Raw genomic sequence first — 20251 nt, forward strand, 5'->3', positions numbered from 1 at the left:
TGTGACACTCTGGCTCCAGGGACTCTGATTTATGGAGCCAGGGTTGTTCATTTTCATTTGGGTGTATTTCTATGTTGGGATTTCTAGTTGTGCATTTCTATGTTGTGGTGGTTCTTGATTATTCATGTGACTCCCAATCGGAGGTAACGAGTGACAGCTGTCGGCTCGTTATCTCTGATTGGGAGCCATATTTAAACTGTTGTGGTTTCACTGTGTGTTTGTGGGTTTTTGTTCCGTGTTCAGTCGTGTACTGTTGGACTTCACGTTTCGTCAGTGTTTATTGTTTTGGTTAGTGTACTTTATCTTAATAAAGTCATGTTCACTCAACGCGCTGCGCTTTGGTCTACTCATTCGTCAGACGACCGTGACAGAAAAACCCACCATAGAAGGACCAAGCAGCGTGTCCAGGAGCAAGACAGCTGGACATGGGAGGAAGCGCCTGGTAAGGAGATCGAGAGGCTGGCGATGGCCCAGGTGGGCAAATCGTGGTCCTGGGAGGACATGCTCGGGGCAAGGGACCTTGGGGGGAAGATCAAGGCCCTGGCGAGAGAGGAGCAACGGCGTCAGCAGGGCCATCATCGTTGGAAGGACGAGAGGCAACCCCAAAAAGTTTTTGGGGGGGCACATGGCTTGGGCGGCTGGGCAGCAGGAGGCTGCCACAGGGAGACGTGGAGAGAAGGCTATCGGATTACGGGAGCCATTGACAGTAGAGGAAGGGAAGTTGTTGCGGCACGGCGTGAGAGACTGATATGTGTTACCAGTCCGGTCCGGCCCGTTCCTGATCCCCAGTTAAAGCCAGTGGTGTATGTTCCCAGTACGGACCGGCCTGTTCCTACTCCACGCATCAAGCCCACGGTGTGCGTCGCCAGCCCAGCCCGGCCTGTTCCTGCTCCACGCACAGAACCTACGGTGTGCGTCGCCAGCCCAGCCCGGCCTGTTCCTGCTCCACGCACCAAGGATACGGTGTGCGTCGACAGCCCTGCCCGGCCTGTTCCTGCTCCACGCACCAAGGATACGGTGTGCGTCGACAGCCCTGCCCGGCCTGTTCCTGCTCCACGCACCAAGCCCACGGTGTGCGTCGCCAGCCCAGCCCGGCCTGTTCCTGCTCCACGCACAGAACCTACGGTGTGCGTCGCCAGCCCAGCCGGCCTGTTCCTGCTCCACGCACAGAACCTACGGTGTGCGTCGCCAGCCCAGCCCGGCCTGTTCCTGCTCCACGCACAGAGGATACGGTGTGCGTCGACAGCCCTGCCCGGCCTGTTCCGGCTCCACGCACCAGGGATATGGTGCGCTTCGCCAGCCCGGCCCGGCCTGTTCCGGCCACTCGCACCAGGGATACGGTGCGCGTCGCCAGCCCAGCCCGGCCTGTTCCTGCTCCACGCACCATAAAAAAGCCCTGAGATGCGTGTCCTCAGCCTGGGACCACCAGTTCCGGCACCACGCATCAGGCCTACGGTGCGTCCCCAGGGCCCAGCATGCCCTGTTCCTTCTCCCCGCACTAGCCCTGAGATGCGTGTCCTCAGCCCGGTACCTCCAGTTCCGGCACCACGCACCAGGCCTACGGTGCGCCTCAGACGGCCAGAATCTGTCGTCTGCCCAACGGGCCTGAACTGCCCGTCTGCCCAACGGGCGCCTGAACTGCCCGTCTGCCCAACGGTGCCTGAACTGCCCGTCTGCCCAACGGCGCTTGAACTACCCGTCTGCCCCTACGGGCGCTAAAGCCGCCCGTCTGTACTGAGCCTGCAAAGCCGCCCGTCTGCCATGAGCCTTCAGAGCCGTCCGCGCCAGATCGGAGCCGCTAGAGCCTTCCGCCAGACAGGAGCCGCTAGGAGCCTTCCGCCAGACAGGATCAGCCAGAGCCGTCTGCCAGACAGGATCAGCCAGAGCCTTCCGCCAGCCATGAGCAGCCAGATCCGTCAGCCAGCCATGAGCAGCCAGATCCGTCAGCCAGCCATGAGCAGCCAGATCCGTCAGCCAGCCATGAGCCGTCCAGCCAGGATCCGCCAGAGCTGTCCAGCCAGGATCCGCCAGAGCCGTCCAGCCAGGATCCGCCAGAGCCGTCCAGCCAGGATCCGCCAGAGCCGTCCAGCCAGGATCCGCCAGAGCCGTCCAGCCAGGATCCGCCAGCCAGCCAGGATCTGCCAGAGCCAGCCAGCCAGGATCCGCCATTTAGTCCGGTGCTGCCCCTTAGTCTGGTGCTGTCCCTTAGTCCGGTGCTGCCCCTTAGTCCGGTGCTGCCCCTTATCCTGGTGCTGCTCCTTATCCTGGTGCTGCCCCTTCTCCTGGTGCTGTCCCTTAGTCCGGTGTTGCCCCTTAGTCCGGTGCTGCCTCTTAGTCCGGTGCTGCCCCTTAATCCAGTGGGGTTATATTGGAGGGTGGTCATTTGGAGGAGGCTACGTAAGCGGGTAGTGACTATGGTGGGGTGGGGACCACGACCAGTGCCAGAGCCGCCACCATGGACAGACGCCCACCCAGACCCTCCCCTAGACTGTATGCTGGTGCGCCCGGAGTTCGCACCTTTAGGGGGGGGTACTGTGACACTCTGGCTCCAGGGACTCTGATTTATGGAGCCAGGGTTGTTCATTTTCATTTGGGTGTATTTCTATGTTGGGATTTCTAGTTGTGCATTTCTATGTTGTGGTGGTTCTTGATTATTCATGTGACTCCCAATCGGAGGTAACGAGTGACAGCTGTCGGCTCGTTATCTCTGATTGGGAGCCATATTTAAACTGTTGTGGTTTCACTGTGTGTTTGTGGGTTTTTGTTCCGTGTTCAGTCGTGTACTGTTGGACTTCACGTTTCGTCAGTGTTTATTGTTTTGGTTAGTGTACTTTATCTTAATAAAGTCATGTTCACTCAACGCGCTGCGCTTTGGTCTACTCATTCGTCAGACGACCGTGACAGGTTGATTAACTCAAATGGCAAAATAAGGAAATCATCCTCATCATCACCGTGTCAAAATATGCATGTATTTTACACTAATCAGGAACAGATAGGAACATGGTGTGTGAGTGTCTGGACAATCAACTTTTCGTGGAAAAACAACACCATGCCTGCATCCCAGATAGCACCCTATTTCCCATGTAGTGCAGTACTTTTGATCTGGGCCCATAAGGTTCTGGTCAAAAGTAGTGCACTAAATAGGGAATAGGGTGCCATTTGTCATGTGGCGAGACCCCTACAGGAGCAGGTAGGCTTTACTCACAGCTAAGTGTAGGGGGCTGATGGGAGCTCTGACATCAGAGTCGTTCAGGATGTCTGTCCCTGAGGTTTCCATTAGCTGGGGAAAGACAAGGACGGGCCAGTTTAGACTTGTAACATATTTACTTTGAAGGTTAGTCTAGTAGCATGTTTCATGTTGTAAATCTCAGTGACCAGCCCCTGCAGACATACTGGGGTGTTGCATTCGTATCTTAAACAAGCTAGTGTGAGGAAAAGTAACCAACTGGTACTTACCACATCTAAAGGTGTTTCACTTGCAATCTGGAAAAAGAACATCAAGAGTGACGATGCGGCCACGACAAACATGCAACCACACCTTAAAACCTACTGAATATCAACGTCTGTCCCAAATGGCACCCTATTCCCTATATAGTGCATTACTTTTGACCAGAGCCCTATGGGCCCTACATCCATTTGGGACGCAGACAAAATGGTCTGTGAATGCAGGGCGTCTAGTCCCCTGTGGTTCTGACTCACCAGCTCCAGACAGAGGCGGTGTCCGTACGCAGACGCGTAATGGACTGCGTTGTAGCCCTGATTGTCCCTGATCCCTGGGTTAGCGTCGTTTCGCAGCAAATATTCCAGACACCTAGAGGTCAGAGGTCAAGAGTTCACTAATCATTATACCAACATCAAGACAGACAGATAAGCAAGCAGAGACACTTTCCCAAAGGAGACGTGGCCAAGCTTTCACACTGCAGATTTAACACTAGTATGTATTCAAACACGGCCAACAACATACTCTAGACTACAGTGAAATGTGAAAGGTCATGGCACCACAACATACTCTCCAGACTACAGTGAAATGTGAAAGGTCATGGCACCACAACATACTCTCCAGACTACAGTGAAATGTGAAAGGTCATGGCACCACAACATACTCTCCAGACTACAGTGAAATGTGAAAGGTCATGGCACCACAACATACTCTCCAGACTACAGTGAAATGTGAAAGGTCATGGCACCACAACACACACAACAGTAAGAGAGGTGTGAGACGTACTTTCCGTCTGTGTCGGAGGCAGCAGCGTAGTGGAGCGGGGTGCAACCCCTTTTATCCAGATCGTTCACACTGGCCCCAGACCCCACCAAGGCAAACAGACACTGGTAGTTACAATTGGCTGCCGCATAATGCAGAGGACTCCTAGAAGAACGCACAGAAACCATTCAACATCAACAACAGAAACAGCTTATTGGAGCTGTAAAACATTTACATTTTAGTCATTTAGCAGACACTCTTATCCAGTGCGACTTACAGGAGCAATTAGCGTTAAGTGCCTTGCTGCAGTGCACATAGACACATTTTTCACCTAGTCAGCTAGGGGATTTGAACCAGCAACCTTTCGGTTACTGACCCAACGCTCTTAACCGCTAGGCTACCTGCCGCCCAATATTTCCCCTAATAATTCCTATATGCCCCTATACTATATTCCCCATTATCATAAAGATCACATATGAAAGTTATTTGATGCCACAGACAGACCTTCCGAAGCTGTCCTTTCTGTTGAAGTCTGCCCCTGTGTTGAGCAGCAGATTCAGACAGTCCAGGTTCCTGGTAACAAGATATCAAGTTCAGAAAGGCCCTCGTACATCTGAGCTATCAGGTGAATGGTAACAAGATATCAAGTTCAGAAAGGCTCTCGTACATCTGAGCTATCAGGTGGATGGTAACAAGATATCAAGTTCAGAAAGGCTCTCGTACATCTGAGCTATCAGGTGGATGGTAACAAGATATCAAGTTCAGAAAGGCCCTTTCACATCTGAGCTATCAGGTGGATGGTAACAATGAGAACCTTAAAGAAAAGAGAAACCCGTACACTGCTCTTGCTAGTATCACTGTTTTTATAATGCTAATAAAAGCAATAATAAAAAGTTATACTAGCAAGAACAGTTTGCAGGTTTCTCTTCTCTTTCAAGAAGATATAAAGACAATTTAGACCAGAGCGCAAGTCAATACCACCATGGCATGGAACCACATTATACAGAAATGATACCGCACTAATGATCTATACGATTTTTTTATACTGCTAAACAATGTGAAATGTAAGAGTGTGAATATGTGTTTGTTCTTTCTGGTGGCTTTCCAGTTCATGAACTAAATATTCCTTGGTGTAAAGCCTGGACCAGTCCACTCACCCAACAGCTGCTGCAGCATGTAAACAGGTCCTTCCAAAGTCGTCAGGGGTGTCTATATCAAAGCCTGATGAGAGGAGCTTCCGACAGCAGTCAGAGAACCCACTGAGAGCAGACAGGTGGAGGCGGAACATCCCATGGACGCCTCGCCTGCAACACATTTTTACATTTTAGACTTTAAGCAGACACTCTTATCCAGAGCGACTTACAGTTGATTCAGCTAAGATTGGAAACAGCACCACATCACAGTCCTCATTAAACCCCACAGCAGATCAACACATCAGCATGCTGCAATGCCCTGTCTATCAACCCCCCACACACCACAATGTGTTGAGCATAGTCTCCAAGCGGGAATTCGGTCAATGACAGAATTGCAGATGCATGTTGCATTTTTGCTGGAAACTGTGTGTGTTCTCACTTGGCTGTGTCAGCTCCGTTCGTGATGAGTGTATTGATGAGTAACTCATGGCCGTAGCGAGCAGAGATGTGCAGAGGTGTGTTTCCATTCTTTTCTTCACAGTCGATCTCAGCACCTACAGAACACACACACACACACACAGACACACACAGACACACACAGACACACACACACACACACACACATACACACACATACACACACACAGACACACACACACGTCAACCACTTGACCCTAGAGGCCTCATGAAGCTTCATGTTCAACCACATTGCAAGTAACATTGCTCTGTGCCAGTGAATCATGGTTTGAAGACAAAAGACAATGCTGAAGAGCCTACTGGTTCATATATATTCAGTTGAGAGCATTCACAGCGACTCACCATTCTGGATGATGGCTTGAGATCTGGAGAAGCGTCCGTGGATGGCCGTCATGTGGAGGGGGGTCTTTCCATCTTTACTCTGCAGATAGAAAGACAAAGATGGTTCACACGGCAGTCTGTGCTGCTGACCACAGGCAAAATCAAACACGTATTGGAGGAGCGCTTGATGGCATTTAGTTTGCATTGTTAGGCCTATTCCATTGGTATTTGAATGTAGACCAGGGCCAAATACTAAGCCATGTGCTGCGTCAGTGTGTGCGCCCCAAATGGCACCCTATTTATAAGTACACTACTTTTTGAACCAAAGTAGTGTACTTATAAAGGAACAGGGTGCCATTTGGGACACAGGCAGTGTCATCACGGCTCCCTTGCTCTATGGGCCCCTGGTCAAAAGTAGTGCACTACATAGGGAATAGGGTGTTATTTAGTTCAGACACAGTGTTGGTCATCCGGTCTCCTCACCTTGATGTTGACGAGGGCCCCGTTGCCCACCAGCAGCTCCAGGCAGAGCGCCCCATGGCGCGAGGCGGCCGTGAAGTGGAGTGGGGCGAAACCCTTCTCGTACACCTGGTTCACGTTGGCGCCACACTCGATCAGCTCATTCACCACCACATCCTGCCCGTTGTAGCATGCCACGTGAGGGGGGTGTTACCGTACCCATTGGGCTAATTTATCTGGAGGGAGCAAGGGAGGGAAAAGAGTGGAGAGAGAGAGAGAGGGGGGGGGGAACAAAACAATACATTCCTGATCAGGTCACTTGGTTCTGAAAACCCCCTGGTCCAACCTCTCTCTCTTCATTACTTGGTTCTGAAAACCCCCTGGTCCAACCTCTCTCTCTTCATTACTTGGTTCTGAAAACCCCCTGGTCCAACCTCTCTCTCTTCATTACTTGGTTCTGAAAACCCCCTGGTCCAACCTCTCTCTCTTCATTACTTGGTTATGAAAACCCCTTGGTCCAACCTCTCTCTCTTCATTACTTGGTTATGAAAACCCCCTGGTCCAACCTCTCTCTCTTCATTACTTGGTTATGAAAACCCCCTGGTCCAACCTCTCTCTCTTCATTACTTGGTTATGAAAACCCCCTGGTCCAACCTCTCTCTCTTCATTACTTGGTTCTGAAACCCCCTGGTCCAACCTCTCTCTCTTCATTACTTGGTTATGAAAACCCCTGGTCCAACCTCTCTCTTCATTACTTGGTTATGAAAACCCCCTGGTCCAACCTCTCTCTCTTCATTACTTGGTTATGAAAACCCCCTGGTCCAACCTCTCTCTCTTCATTACTTGGTTATGAAAACCCCCTGGTCCAACCTCTCTCTCTTCATTACTTGGTTCTGAAACCCCCCTGGTCCAACCTCTCTCTCTTCATTACTTGGTTCTGAAACCCCCCTGGTCCAACCTCTCTCTCTTCATTACTTGGTTATGAAAACCCCCTGGTCCAACCTCTCTCTCTTCATTACTTGGTTCTGAAACCCCCCTGGTCCAACCTCTCTCTCTTCATTACTTGGTTCTGAAACCCCCCTGGTCCAACCTCTCTCTCTTCATTACTTGGTTATGAAAACCCCCTGGTCCAACCTCTCTCTCTTCATTACTTGGTTTTGAAAACCCCTTGGTCCAACCTCTCTCTTTTCATTACTTGATTATGAAAACTCCCTGGTCCAACCTCTCTCTCTTCATTACTTGGTTATGAAAACCCCCTGGTCCAACCTCTCTCTCTTCATTACTTGGTTATGAAAAACCCCTGGTCCAACCTCTCTCTCTTCATTACTTGGTTATGAAAACCCCTGGTCCAACCTCTCTCTCTTCATTACTTGGTTATGAAAAACCCCCTGGTCCAACCTCTCTCTCTTCATTACTTGGTTATGAAAACCCCCTGGTCCAACCTCTCTCTCTTCATTACTTGGTTATGAAAACCCCCTGGTCCAACCTCTCTCTCTTCATTACTTGGTTATGAAAAACCCCTGGTCCAACCTCTCTCTCTTCATTACTTGGTTATATAAACCCCCTGGTCCAACCTCTCTCTCTTCATTACTTGGTTATGAAAACCCCCTGGTCCAACCTCTCTCTCTTCATTACTTGGTTATGAAAACCCCCTGGTCCAAACTCTCTCTCTTCATTACTTGGTTATGAAAAACCCCTGGTCCAACCTCTCTCTCTTCATTACTTGGTTATGAAAACCCCCTGGTCCAACCTCTCTCTCTTCATTACTTGGTTATGAAAACCCCCTGGTCCAACCTCTCTCTCTTCATTACTTGGTTCTGAAAACCCCCTGGTCCAACCTCTCTCTCTTCATTACTTGGTTCTGAAAAACCCCTGGTCCAACCTCTCTCTCTTCATTACTTGGTTATGAAAACCCCCTGGTCCAACCTCTCTCTCTTCATTACTTGGTTATGAAAACCCCCTGGTCCAACCTCTCTCTCTTCATTACTTGGTTCTGAAAACCCCCTGGTCCAACCTCTCTCTCTTCATTACTTGGTTCTGAAACCCCCCTGGTCCAACCTCTCTCTCTTCATTACTTGGTTATGAAAACCCCCTGGTCCAAATCACTGCAGAGTGGAGAGGGGTGTAGGCCTTCTTGTTTTTACAGGACACCTCTGATCCATGAGAGGCCAGCAGTTTCACCACCTCAATGTGCCCTATGGTAGAGAGAGAAGGGGAGGGATAAATATAGAGAGAGAGAGAGAGAGAGAGAGAGAGAGAGAGAGAGAGAGAGAGAGAGAGAGAGAGAGAGAGAGAGAGAGAGAGAGAGAGAGAGAGAGAGAGAGAGAGAGAGAGAGGGAGGGGAGGGAGATAGTAAGGGGGTTAAGAGAGAAACAGAGATACAAACACAGAGAGATAGGCAGAGAGAGGGAGAGATAGATTAGTTTACAGTGGTACACAGCACCATAAGCAACACCTACATCATGCTAGAATCCTGACTAGAACCAAGAAATTTGATCATATTACTCCAGTGCTAGCTTCCCTACACTGGCTTCCTGTTAAGGCAAGGGCTGATTTCAAGGTTTTACTGTTAACCTATAAAGCGTTACATGGGCTTGCTCCTACCTATCTTTCCGAGTTGGTCCTGCCGTACATACCAATACGTACGCTACGGTCACAAGACGCAGGCCTCCTAATTGTCCCTAGAATTTCTAAGCAAACAGCGGGAGGCAGGGCTTTCTCCTATAGATCTCCATTTTTATGGAACAGTCTGCCTACCCATGTGAGAGACGCAGACTCGGTCTCAACCTTTAAGTCTTTACTGAAGACTTATCTCTTCAGTAGGTCATATGATTGAGTGTAGTCTGGCCCAGGAGTGTGAAGGTGAACGGAAAGGCTCTGGAGCAACGAACAGCCCTTGCTGTCTCTGCCGGGCCGGTTCCCCTCTCCACTGGGGTTCTCTGCCTCTAACCCTGTTGCAGGGGCTGAGTCACTGGCTTGCTGGTGCTCTTTCATGCCGTCCCTGGGAGGGGTGCGTCACTTGAGTGGGGTTGAGTTACTGACGTGATCTTCCTGTCTGGGTTGGCGCCCCCCTTGGTTTGTGCTGTGGTGGAGACCTCTGTGGCCTATACTCGGCCTTGTCTCAGGATTGTAAGTTGGTGGTTGAGGATATCCCTCTAGTGGTGCGGGGGCTGTGCTTTGGCAGAGTGGGTGGGGTTATATCCTTCCTGTTTGGCCCTGTCCGGGGTTTCTTCGGATGGGGCCACAGTGTCTCCGGACCGCTCCTGTCTCAGCCTCCAGTATTTATGCTGCAGTAGTTTATGTGTCGGGGGGCTGGGGTTAGTTGGTTATACCTGGAGTACTTCTCCTGTCTTATCCAGTGTCCTGTGTGAATTTAAGTATGCTCTCTCTAATTCTCTCGTTCTCTCTTTCTCTCTGAGAACCTGAGCCCTAGGACCATACGTCAGGACTACCGGGCATGATGACACCTTGCTGTCCCCAGTCCGCCTGGCCTTGCTGCTATTCCTGTTTCAACTGTTCTGCCTGCGGTTACGAAACCCCTACCTGTCCCAGACCTGCTGTTTTCAACTCTTAATGATCGGCTATGAAAAGCCAACTGAGAGACCTGAGCACCTAGGACCATACGTCGGGACTACCGGCCGTGGTGACTCCTTGCTGTCCCCAGTCCGCCTGGCCTTGCTGCTATTCCAGTTTCAACTGTTCTGCCTGCGGTTATGGAACCCCCTACCTGTCCCAGACCTGCTGTTTTCAACTCTTAATGATCGGCTATGAAAAGCCAACTGAGATTTATTCCTGATTATTATTTGACCATGCTTGTCACTTATGAACATTTTTGAACATCTTGGCATGGTTCTGTTATAATCTTCACCCGGCACAGCCAGAAGAGGACTGGCCACCCCTCATAGCCTGGTTCCTCTCTAGGTTTCTTCCTAGGTTTTCGCCTTTCTAGGGAGTTTTTCCTAGCCACCGTGCTTCTACACCTGCATTACTAGCTGTTTGGGGTTTTAGGCTGGGTTTCTGTACAGCACTTCGAGATATTAGCTGATGTAAGAAGGGCTATATAAAATAAAATTGATTGATTGATTACTTAGTACATGATTCTGACATAATAACACACTAGACGTGGCTCATACAGCTGAGCTGTGAGACTAACACACAGTCCATTCATTCATTCATTCATTGGTATAAAGGACATTAGTCAGAATGTAAATGATGTGGTAAACTCATCACCCATGTAAGCAGCCCAGTGGATTGCTCGGCGATCCTTCTTGTCAAAGGCATTAATGTTGGCTCCTCTGGAGAGAAGCAGCCTCACCATCTAACAGGGAGAGGAGAGAGAAACAAAACACAGGTTGAGGAAAACTAAACAGCAAAATCCGCTAAATCTGGCTTCAAAGCCTTCCCTTTAAAATTATATATTTTGTATTCACAATGAATGAAAGATAACATGTAAAGACATGGTACATTTCTCCCCTTTTAGTCCCCCCTTTGACCTCCCCCTCCCCCCAGAATGCCTCCAAACACATTTAAAAAGAAAGGGAAAGTAATTGAGTTACATGTCAGAAAACAAAACAAAAGTATACAACAACGTTACTTCAAGCAAAAATGTAATAGCCTAACAATTTCAGGTGATTAAGTGATTTTATAGGCCTATATAGCAGTAATCTCAAGGTGGGGCCAAGAGTACTAATCTGGAGGAAGTGTTTGGAGCTGTTCAAAATAGGATATCATCGGGTCCCAGGAGGAATAAAATGAGTTGGTTGACCCTCGAATGGTAACTTCATTTTTTCTCATTTTAGGAACAGCTTCAGATCTTTGAGCCAAAGAGAGGCTAAGGGAGGATTGATAGATTTCCAATCCAATAAAATCCTTCTGCGGGCTAACATGGAGGCAAAGGCAATGGCATCTAGCTGTCTATTGGTCAGAGAAGGATTGTTGTTTGGTACTCCAAAAATAGCAATTTCTGCACTAGGCTGCAACTTTATATCAAATGCTTCAGAAAGGGTTTTAAATAGTGGACAAATAATCTGCCAGACGGGGACAGGACCAGAACATGTGGGTCAAGTCCGCCAAGGAGCTTTTACACCTGTCACATGTACCATCAATATTTGGGTAGAATTTGGACAATCTGGCCTTACTGAAATGGATACGGTAAAGTACCTTAAACTGTATAAGGCTGAGCCGGGCACAAGAGGAGCTTCCATTTACCCTCAGTAAGGCATTTCACACTCAGATCGGATTTTATTCAAAGCCTCCTCTGAACAAACTCAAGCATACAACTAGGGCTGTGATGGTCATGGAACTTCAGGTGTCGGTGATTGGCGTGTCTTATGTACGTGGTCATCGACAAAACTGACAGCTGACAGGGGGGCGGGACGGACATTAGCAAAGGAAAACATTAGCGCGTTTAGGCCAGTCTTGCTCTCAAGTTTGGGGAAGCTAATTTTCTCCATGAAAAATATCAAGCATTCCATGCATCATCACATTTGCAAACTTATAAAAAAAAAAATTGTTCACCTTTATTTAACCAGGTAAGCCAGTTGAGAACAAGTTCTCATTTACAACTGCGACCTGGCCAAGATAAAGCAAAGCAGTGCGATAAAAACAACACAGAGTTACATTTGGGGTAAAAAAACATAAAGTCAAAAATACAACAGAAAATATATATACAGTGTGTGCAAATGTAGCAAGTTATGGAGGTAAGGCAATAAATAGGCTATAGTGCAGAATAATTACAATAGTATTAACACTGGAATGCTAGATGTGCAAGAGATTATGTGCAAATAGAGATACCGGGGTGCAAAAGAGCAAAATAAATAACAATATAGGGATGAGGTAGTTGGGTGGGCTAATTTCAGATGGGCTGTGTACAGGTGCAGTGATCGGTAAGGTGCTCTGACAACTGATGCTTAAAGTTATTGAGGGAGATAAGAGTCTCCAGCTTCAGAGATTTTTGCAATTCGTTCCAGTCATTGGCAGCAGAGAACTGGAAGGAATGGCGGCCAAAGGAGGTGTTGGCTTTGGGAATGACCAGTGAGATATACCTGCTGGAGCGCAGACTACGGGTGGGTGCTGCTATGGTGACCAATGAGCTAAGATAAGGCGGGGATTTGCCTAGCAGTGATTTATAGATGGCCTGGAGCCAGTGGGTTTGACGACGAACATGTAGTGAGGACCAGCCAACAAGAGCGTACAGGTCACAGTGGTGGGTAGTGTATGGGGCTTTGGAGACAAAACGGATGGCACTGTGATAGACTACATCCAGTTTGCTGAGTAGAGTGTTGGAGGCTATTTTGTAAATGACATCGCCGAAGTCAAGGATCGGTAGGATAGTCAGTTTTACGAGGGCATGTTTGGCAGCATGAGTGAAGGAGGCTTTGTTTGCGAAATAGGAAGCCGATTCTAGATTTAACTTTGGATTGGAGATTCTTTATGTGAGTCTGGAAGGAGAGTTTACAGTCTAACCAGACACCTAGGTATTTGTAGTTGTCCACATACTCTAGGTCAGACCCGTCGAGAGTGGTGATTCTAGTCGGGTGGGCGGGTGCCAGCAGCGTTCGATTGAAAAGCATACATTTAGTTTTACTAGTGTTTAAGAGCAGTTGGAGGCTACTGAAGGAGTGTTGTATGGCATTGAAGCTCGTTTGGAGGTTTGTTAACACAGTGTCCAATGAAGGGCCAGATGTATACAAAATGGTGTCGTCTGCGTAGAGGTGGATCTGAGAGTCACCAGCAGCAAGAGCGACATCATTGATATACACGGAGAAAAGTGTCGGCCCAAGAATTGAACCCTGTGGCACCCCCATAGAGACTGCCATAGGTCCAGACAACAGGCCCTCCGATTTGACACACTGAACTCTATCTGAGAAGTAGTTGGTGAACCAGGCGAGGCAGTCATTTGAGAAACCAAGGCTATTTAGTCTGCCAATAAGAATGCGGTGGTTGACAGAGTCGAAAGCCTTGGCCAGGTCGATGAAGACGGCTGCACAGTACTGTCTATTATCAATTGCGGTTATAATATCGTTTAGGACCTTGAGCGTGGCTGAAGTGCACCCATGACCAGCTCGGAACTTATGTAAAATAGCTGACTATTCCTAATGTGATTAGTAAATTGGATAGTCATAATTTAGGCTAATAATATAACTCAATCACAGGCTGTTCAATGCAGCGGGTGGTGGAGTAGGTTTCTTTTCACTGGAAAAATGTGGCCTTTTATTATTTTAAAATCACGCAATTCTACTACACTTTATATGACTAGAGAGATTAGCAGAATCTTTTTCAACACGACTTTCAAGTGGCACTGACCCAGTGATAAAGACAGTGAATATGCACACTCACCGGGGATATAGCCGATGCCAATAATACTGTTCCCTCAATTAAGTTGAGGATTTTGATCATTAAAAAGACATTAGTATTTTCATCTTCTTCTCTTTGAAGCAATAAGCCAATTGCTTTCCAAACTGTTTTCCCTCCATTGTATTTTGAAAAATTGCGATATGCCTGGTTGAGCCTCTCTTTCACTGACATTCACAACTCAACAGTCATCTATTTGGAAGCCTATTCGCCGCACTCCGCTGCCTTCCGACAGGCTACGCGATTTAAAACAATCCAGAAGAAGCTAATGATCATGCTTTCTGGTATAGTATACACACGTAACATGTAGGATTCCCAGAATATGTTCTATATTCTCATTATTAACTCATTATAATCAGTGGTTTAATTAGAGTATGATTGGCTAAATAAAACAATGGGCCTATGGTAATGCAACATTAAGTGATTCAAGGAAACTAGCCTATTTTGTTTGTTTATTTGCTCGGGCATCTGAATTACAATTATTCATGAACAATAATTTTGCATAGCTTATTCTTTTAACATTGAATAGCCTATAAATGGTTATTACAGCTTAGTTATTAAAACTTCATTTCTCACAAGAATGAGGTTGTGAATTGGGAGGTTCAGCTCGGTCTGGGCCTTACTAGGTCCCTCTTTTAAATCGCCAGCTCTGCTAAAAAGTGCCCACCAGAGTTCTACATAGGCCTAGAACACGGCCTGTGCTCTGGCTTCACATTGATGGTGACAGCGAGATGGAGATTGTGGCCAAAGCAATTTAGCCAAGGCCAGTTCAGTTGCCTCACTTCAGCCACAATGTTGGCCCTGTTGTCTGTGGCGATACAGGACATTAGATTTTCGTCAAGGGCCCAGTCAAGGAATTCCGGAATGTAGGTTGTTTCCAAACAGTTGGATTTCAGTGTCCAGTCTTTCGTCAGATAGTGCACTGTTAGGTTCATGTAAGGAGTCATATTTACACTTGACCACATGTCCATATTCAGTGCAAAAATAAACAAATCTACGTCCTTTAGCTCTGCCTGAACCTCCCCCTTCACCTTGTTGAACAAGGTAGGGACCGCTGTTTGAGACAAATACTTTCTCCCCGGTAACTCGTATAGTCTGTCAAATTTCCAGAGCATTTATTTGAAGGCGGGTTTCTCCACCGTTCGTAAGGCACCATTCCTATGACTAAATAACGAGTTCCAGTGTCTGGCAGTGCTCGCCACTTATCGGTGTCCCGTTTGTGGTGCTGGAATTCTTAGTAGGTAGCCTATGGGTTTTGCGCATATTCTGCAAACAGGCTGGCCAAGTCATCTGGTTCTCCATCGTCGTTAGGTGTGAAACTGAAATGTGCCCAAACAGGTTGTTATGGGGTTTTTTTTGCAATGAGAGCCATCTTTTTCACCTCACTCCTCTGATCTACTGTAACAATGAAAAAGGTCAGAGGTGAAGGTCAGAGGTCAGAGGCTACCCACCCACCCCCCAGCCTGTAGGCTATAGATCTAGAGGTACTATAGTCCCCCGGTCCCCACTTTTCACCTCACCCCCCCCCTCTTCAATTAACCTGAATTGACCTTCAAAGATTCTCTCCTATTCGCGCATAGAGCAGATTTGGTGATTGCGGTGCATCAAAAGATAGTCCATCTATTAAACTGTCTATATCTCCTCCAACTAAGTCAGCAAAACAATACCATATAATCAATAGTTAACACTCCCGCTTATGGATAAAGTATATCTACATTAAAATAAAGGTGATAAAACATTTTATGGAGAGAAAATCATACTTCTTTTTGGTTTTGACGGTAATTTTATTTTCATGGTGTTCTTCATCCAAAACCGTCAATGTCACGGTTATCCAATTACCGTCACAGCCCTACATACAACCATTGTAAGTAATCGGATGCACAGTAAGCTCAACGTGGGGATAGGGCAGGTATAAAGTGTAGACTACAGTGTGTAATCATGTCCATGCTAATTGCTAACCTCCTGGTGTCCACTGAAGGCTGCATGGTGCAGCGCCGTGCGCCCGGCCCGGTCTGACACGTTCACGTTGCTGAGGAGAGGGACCAGGGCCTCGGCACAGCGGACTGCCTTATTGGCCGCAGCGATGTGGAGCGGCGTTTGCCAGTTCTTGTCCCTGGCGTTCACGTCAGTAGAGTGTTTCAATAACACCTGGACAGCCTCCTACAGGAACACAGTTCAAATCATGTTCAACTTTGTTTAAAGTGCATTTAAAAATCACAACACACTTAACAGTCAAACACATATGCACAGGAGTGTGTGTGAGGGCTGACAGTATCACTACACGTACCTCACTGCAGGAAGCCAAGGCCCGGTGCAGAGGAGTGAGCCACTTGTTGTCTTTGGCATTTACTCTGGCTCCTGGGACACAGACAGAAAAACAGGTGACAGACCGACAGGGGGGACAGACCGACAGGGGACACATTCAGTGCCTAACAACACACTATACAATACAAGTAAAATGATATACAACATAATTCTGACAAAATAAATGACATACCTGTACACGAAGAGACAACACACAATAGCTTAGCCCTTGGTGCAGCCACAGCTCTCGGGCACCTGCGTGAGCACATAGAAACTCACTGTCTAATCAGAGACTTCAACACATTAGTTCCCACAATGAGTTCATCAACCTGCCCATCAACAATAAGCACTGGGACTACATAACAGAAGCCATAAAGTTGAATTTTTAAGTCACACATGCCCACTGGGCTAGTTTGTTCCCACCACAACCCACCAGGATGATGTCTGAAGGAGCTAGAAAGTTCCCCTCTACCACTCCTGCCTCCCTCAACCGAGGTACAATATCTGCGCGCAGAGTAGTAGCCATGGACCCACTATCTAACATCCCCTTCAGCTCAACTTTATCCTGTACTAGCACAGTGGTGTAAAACAAACTGTCATTCTGAGTAATTCTCATTGTGTTCTGAAAAATGACTGTGTTGTTCTTGGGTACTGACTCACAAAAGTAAGAATAAACAGATTGGATATCATCATCAGTGGAGGAAAAATAAGAATGCCCCACATTGCCCTCCTCAGAACGGAGGCTTTCTAGTTTTCCTGAGACCTGCCAGTCTGTCCACATCCAGGGTTCTGTCGCTGCCCAGCCTCACTACAGTCAAAGCTCATGTGGCCCGGAGAAAAGCACTTGACGCACAGCTGGTGCATCTGACACTGAGCTTTGGTCCAGTGATTAGTGCTTCCACAGTCAGCGCACTCATGCTGAAGTTTGTGGAACTGTTTACGGGGCCCTCTACATTTAACATGTTTAAGTCATTTAGCAGACGCTCTTATCCAGAGCGACTTACAGTTAGTGCATACGTTACTTTTTTTTTTCATACCCCCGTGGGAATCGAACCCACAACCCTGGCGTTGCAAACACCATGCTCTACGAACTGAGCCGGCCATTCCCTCCACTACCCTAGGCGACGCTGGTCCAATTGTGTGCCGCCCCATGGGTCTCCCGGTCGCGGCCGGCTACGACAGAGCCTGGATTCAAACCAGGATCTCTAGTGGCACAGCTAGCACTGCGATGTAGTGCCTTAGACCACTGTGCCACTCACAGACTGAGTATTGCTGAGTATTGCTGACCAGAGCCTTCTCTAACAAAGTCAAAACTTTCTTTAATGTCCCACCCTCAGATACAGATGATGCCTGGTCTGGTTCACGGCCACATTGAGAAAAAGATGACACATTAGGTCTTTTTCACAGGACCCACTCCCTCCTGAGGGCAGTCAAAAACAGCAGCAACCTGCTGTGAAAGTTGTGTTCTACATGCTTTACGTTCCCTTAACAGTTCATCCAACCGATCCTGTACCTCACTGGCTGTCCAGTCACGAATGGGTTTGCTCTTGAACACTTGGGCCAACTCTTTATCAGGACAGTTGCGCATAAACATGACTGCCAATTCTGAGCACTGATTGGGTAAGGTCCTGCCCTCACTCACAAGGTACTGTTCGGCTGCCTCTGCAGCTTTGTTAAGCCTAATCCAGAAATCTATTGGACCCTCATTAGCATATGGTTTGATTGAATAGAAATCAGCTAATGGCATACCTGAGCAGACAGTATCCCCAAAGTGTTGCTTGAAAACACTGAACACCGCCTTAACATCTGTGACAACAAGGTTGTTACGCTTCCAGACTTTGGTCACATCCCGTGCTCTCCCCATGAGCCTAGACATCACCTCCCCAACATTCCCAGACCCAGTGTAACCCCTCTTCTCTAGGTAGACTTCCATTAACTCCTCCCACTCCAGGACAGAGTACTTATCCGAGCCATCACCCCTAAAAAGAGGTGGAGCACTAACATCTGACTTCACAACCAGATTCAGCTTGGACGCATCAATAAAGGTTGACCCACACTGCTCAGGCAGGGGAAACTGCTGGGGTTGGTGAGGGGACGGGCAGGAGAAAGACTTGAAACCCCAGGCTGCAGTAAACTCGCTCTGATAGATTCTCCTATCTCTGAACCAATCTGCTTAATAAGGTCACTAAGCTGACTCGGAGGCGTCCCATTATCACCGAGTACTGTGGATGATGGTACATCAAAAGACAGAGGTGGGATACCCTGGTCAGGTGGAACAAACAGCCTACCCCTCCCAGTGCTTGCAAACTCAGGACAAGCAAACGCTCTACTCCCAGGAGCTGACTGTACAATTGGTGTAAATGGAAGGACACCCTCCCTCTACCCACACTAAAATCCACAGCATAACACGTCTTATGGATTTGAGAATCTTCCATGGCTCAACAGAGCACTAAAATACAATGTAATTTAGTGCATTCAAATACCAAAAAAAATTAATGCAATAAACAAATTCATCCAAAACATACAAATAAGCACGAATACCTGTATCTAATGAATATTCTACATTCACTTTCACTGTTTACAGTATATATTCACTTACAGTAAGCCATCAACAAATTCACATGCGCAGGTCGTGCACCTCATCCACATGCACAGCTCCGGCGGTCGGCTTGAGCTGACCAGTCGGCAGGTCACGTAATTAGGACACTGCCACAACTGGAATTCTGATGGTTGGATAATTTTTATTCGACCTGCACACGAAGAGACAACACACAATATGTTAGCTCTTGGTGCAGCCACAGCTCTCGGGCACCTTGCTAGTTGAAGGTCAGGCAAAAATGAACAGGTGCTGCATGCACACATTCAGTGCCTAACAACACACTATACAATACAAGTAAAATGATATACAACATAATTCTGACAAAATAAATGACATACCTGTACACGAAGAGACAACACACAATAGCTTAGCCCTTGGTGCAGCCACAGCTCTCGGGCACCTGCGTGAGCACATAGAAACTCACTCAAACACTGACCCAAATACTCCCGAGTTACAATAGGTACCCTAATTAGCGAGCTCGGTGAAAGTTGTTAACATACATCTTTATATTGTCCACATTGTAACAAAACCTGTAGTTGCGTAACAGCACTTTGTGTAACTTTACCACAGTTTTATATCGACAAATTACGGCGCCAAGGACAACATACCTTGCTAGTTGAAGGTCAGGCAAAAGAGAACAATAAGAGGGTACATAAATACAGATAACCCGCGATGGACCAAACCAAAATATACACAACTTTTACAATTAGGTCTATTTGCAATATAGATACATAAAAATGTTTGTACACCAAAAAATAACATTAGCTATGCAGCTGTAATTAAATAAAGAAACCACATTGAATTATTATTATTATTAACTTATTAACATCCCCTCTTGACCTGGCCTACTTGAACTGTCCTTGTGTGCAATTTGGTGCATAATCTAGGGGAACAACATCACACTACTACACATATAATTCAAGTCATACCTTTATTGTCATTCATGCTCTTATTTTTAACCTAGTAGTTTTGCAAAAGTGTAACCTGCGTCAATTCTAGGAAATATTGGAATAACGTGCTTAAGAGGAGCCCTGACACGCACAACAGGATAACACAACTACCACATTTTCAATTGACAATCATTGATTTAAATGGATGTGGTCAATAGATTTGTATAGGCATATATACTAATTTAATTTAACTTGTAAGCCAAGGTTGGATTAGTAGGTCTATGCAACATGCACCTGGATAACCGCGTCATGAATCGGAACGGGCTCCAACGTCCTCATATACACATTATGACAAAATAAAGATCTTAATATTTCACGAAATAAAGACATAGAAGAAAACAGGTTCTAGAAACTCAATTTCTCCATGGCAATAGAATGTAAACATGTAAATTGCGCCAAACATATCCAAATATCGTCTACAACTCAATTCTCAGCGCAGCATATTGGACGACTC

The 20251-nt window shown here is 47.2% G+C and overlaps 1 protein-coding gene across 1 annotated transcript; it reads right to left on the bottom strand.

Annotated features, from left to right (window-relative positions):
* Positions 1 to 3154: 3154 nt before the first annotated feature.
* Positions 3155 to 19222, bottom strand: LOC121565802 (serine/threonine-protein phosphatase 6 regulatory ankyrin repeat subunit A-like; the record flags this gene model as incomplete). Its single annotated transcript, XM_045220528.1, has 14 exons — positions 3155 to 3280; positions 3457 to 3483; positions 3700 to 3811; positions 4226 to 4366; positions 4706 to 4774; positions 5359 to 5505; positions 5774 to 5888; positions 6154 to 6232; positions 6616 to 6801; positions 8698 to 8786; positions 10822 to 10909; positions 15904 to 16104; positions 16232 to 16302; positions 19186 to 19222. Coding segments are annotated over 14 exons (1464 nt in total), but the record flags the coding sequence as incomplete, so codon positions are not given.
* Positions 19223 to 20251: the final 1029 nt, after the last annotated feature.

This window comes from Coregonus clupeaformis, unplaced genomic scaffold (assembly GCF_020615455.1).
Source record: "Coregonus clupeaformis isolate EN_2021a unplaced genomic scaffold, ASM2061545v1 scaf4196, whole genome shotgun sequence".
Classification (NCBI taxonomy): Eukaryota; Metazoa; Chordata; class Actinopteri; order Salmoniformes; family Salmonidae; genus Coregonus; species Coregonus clupeaformis.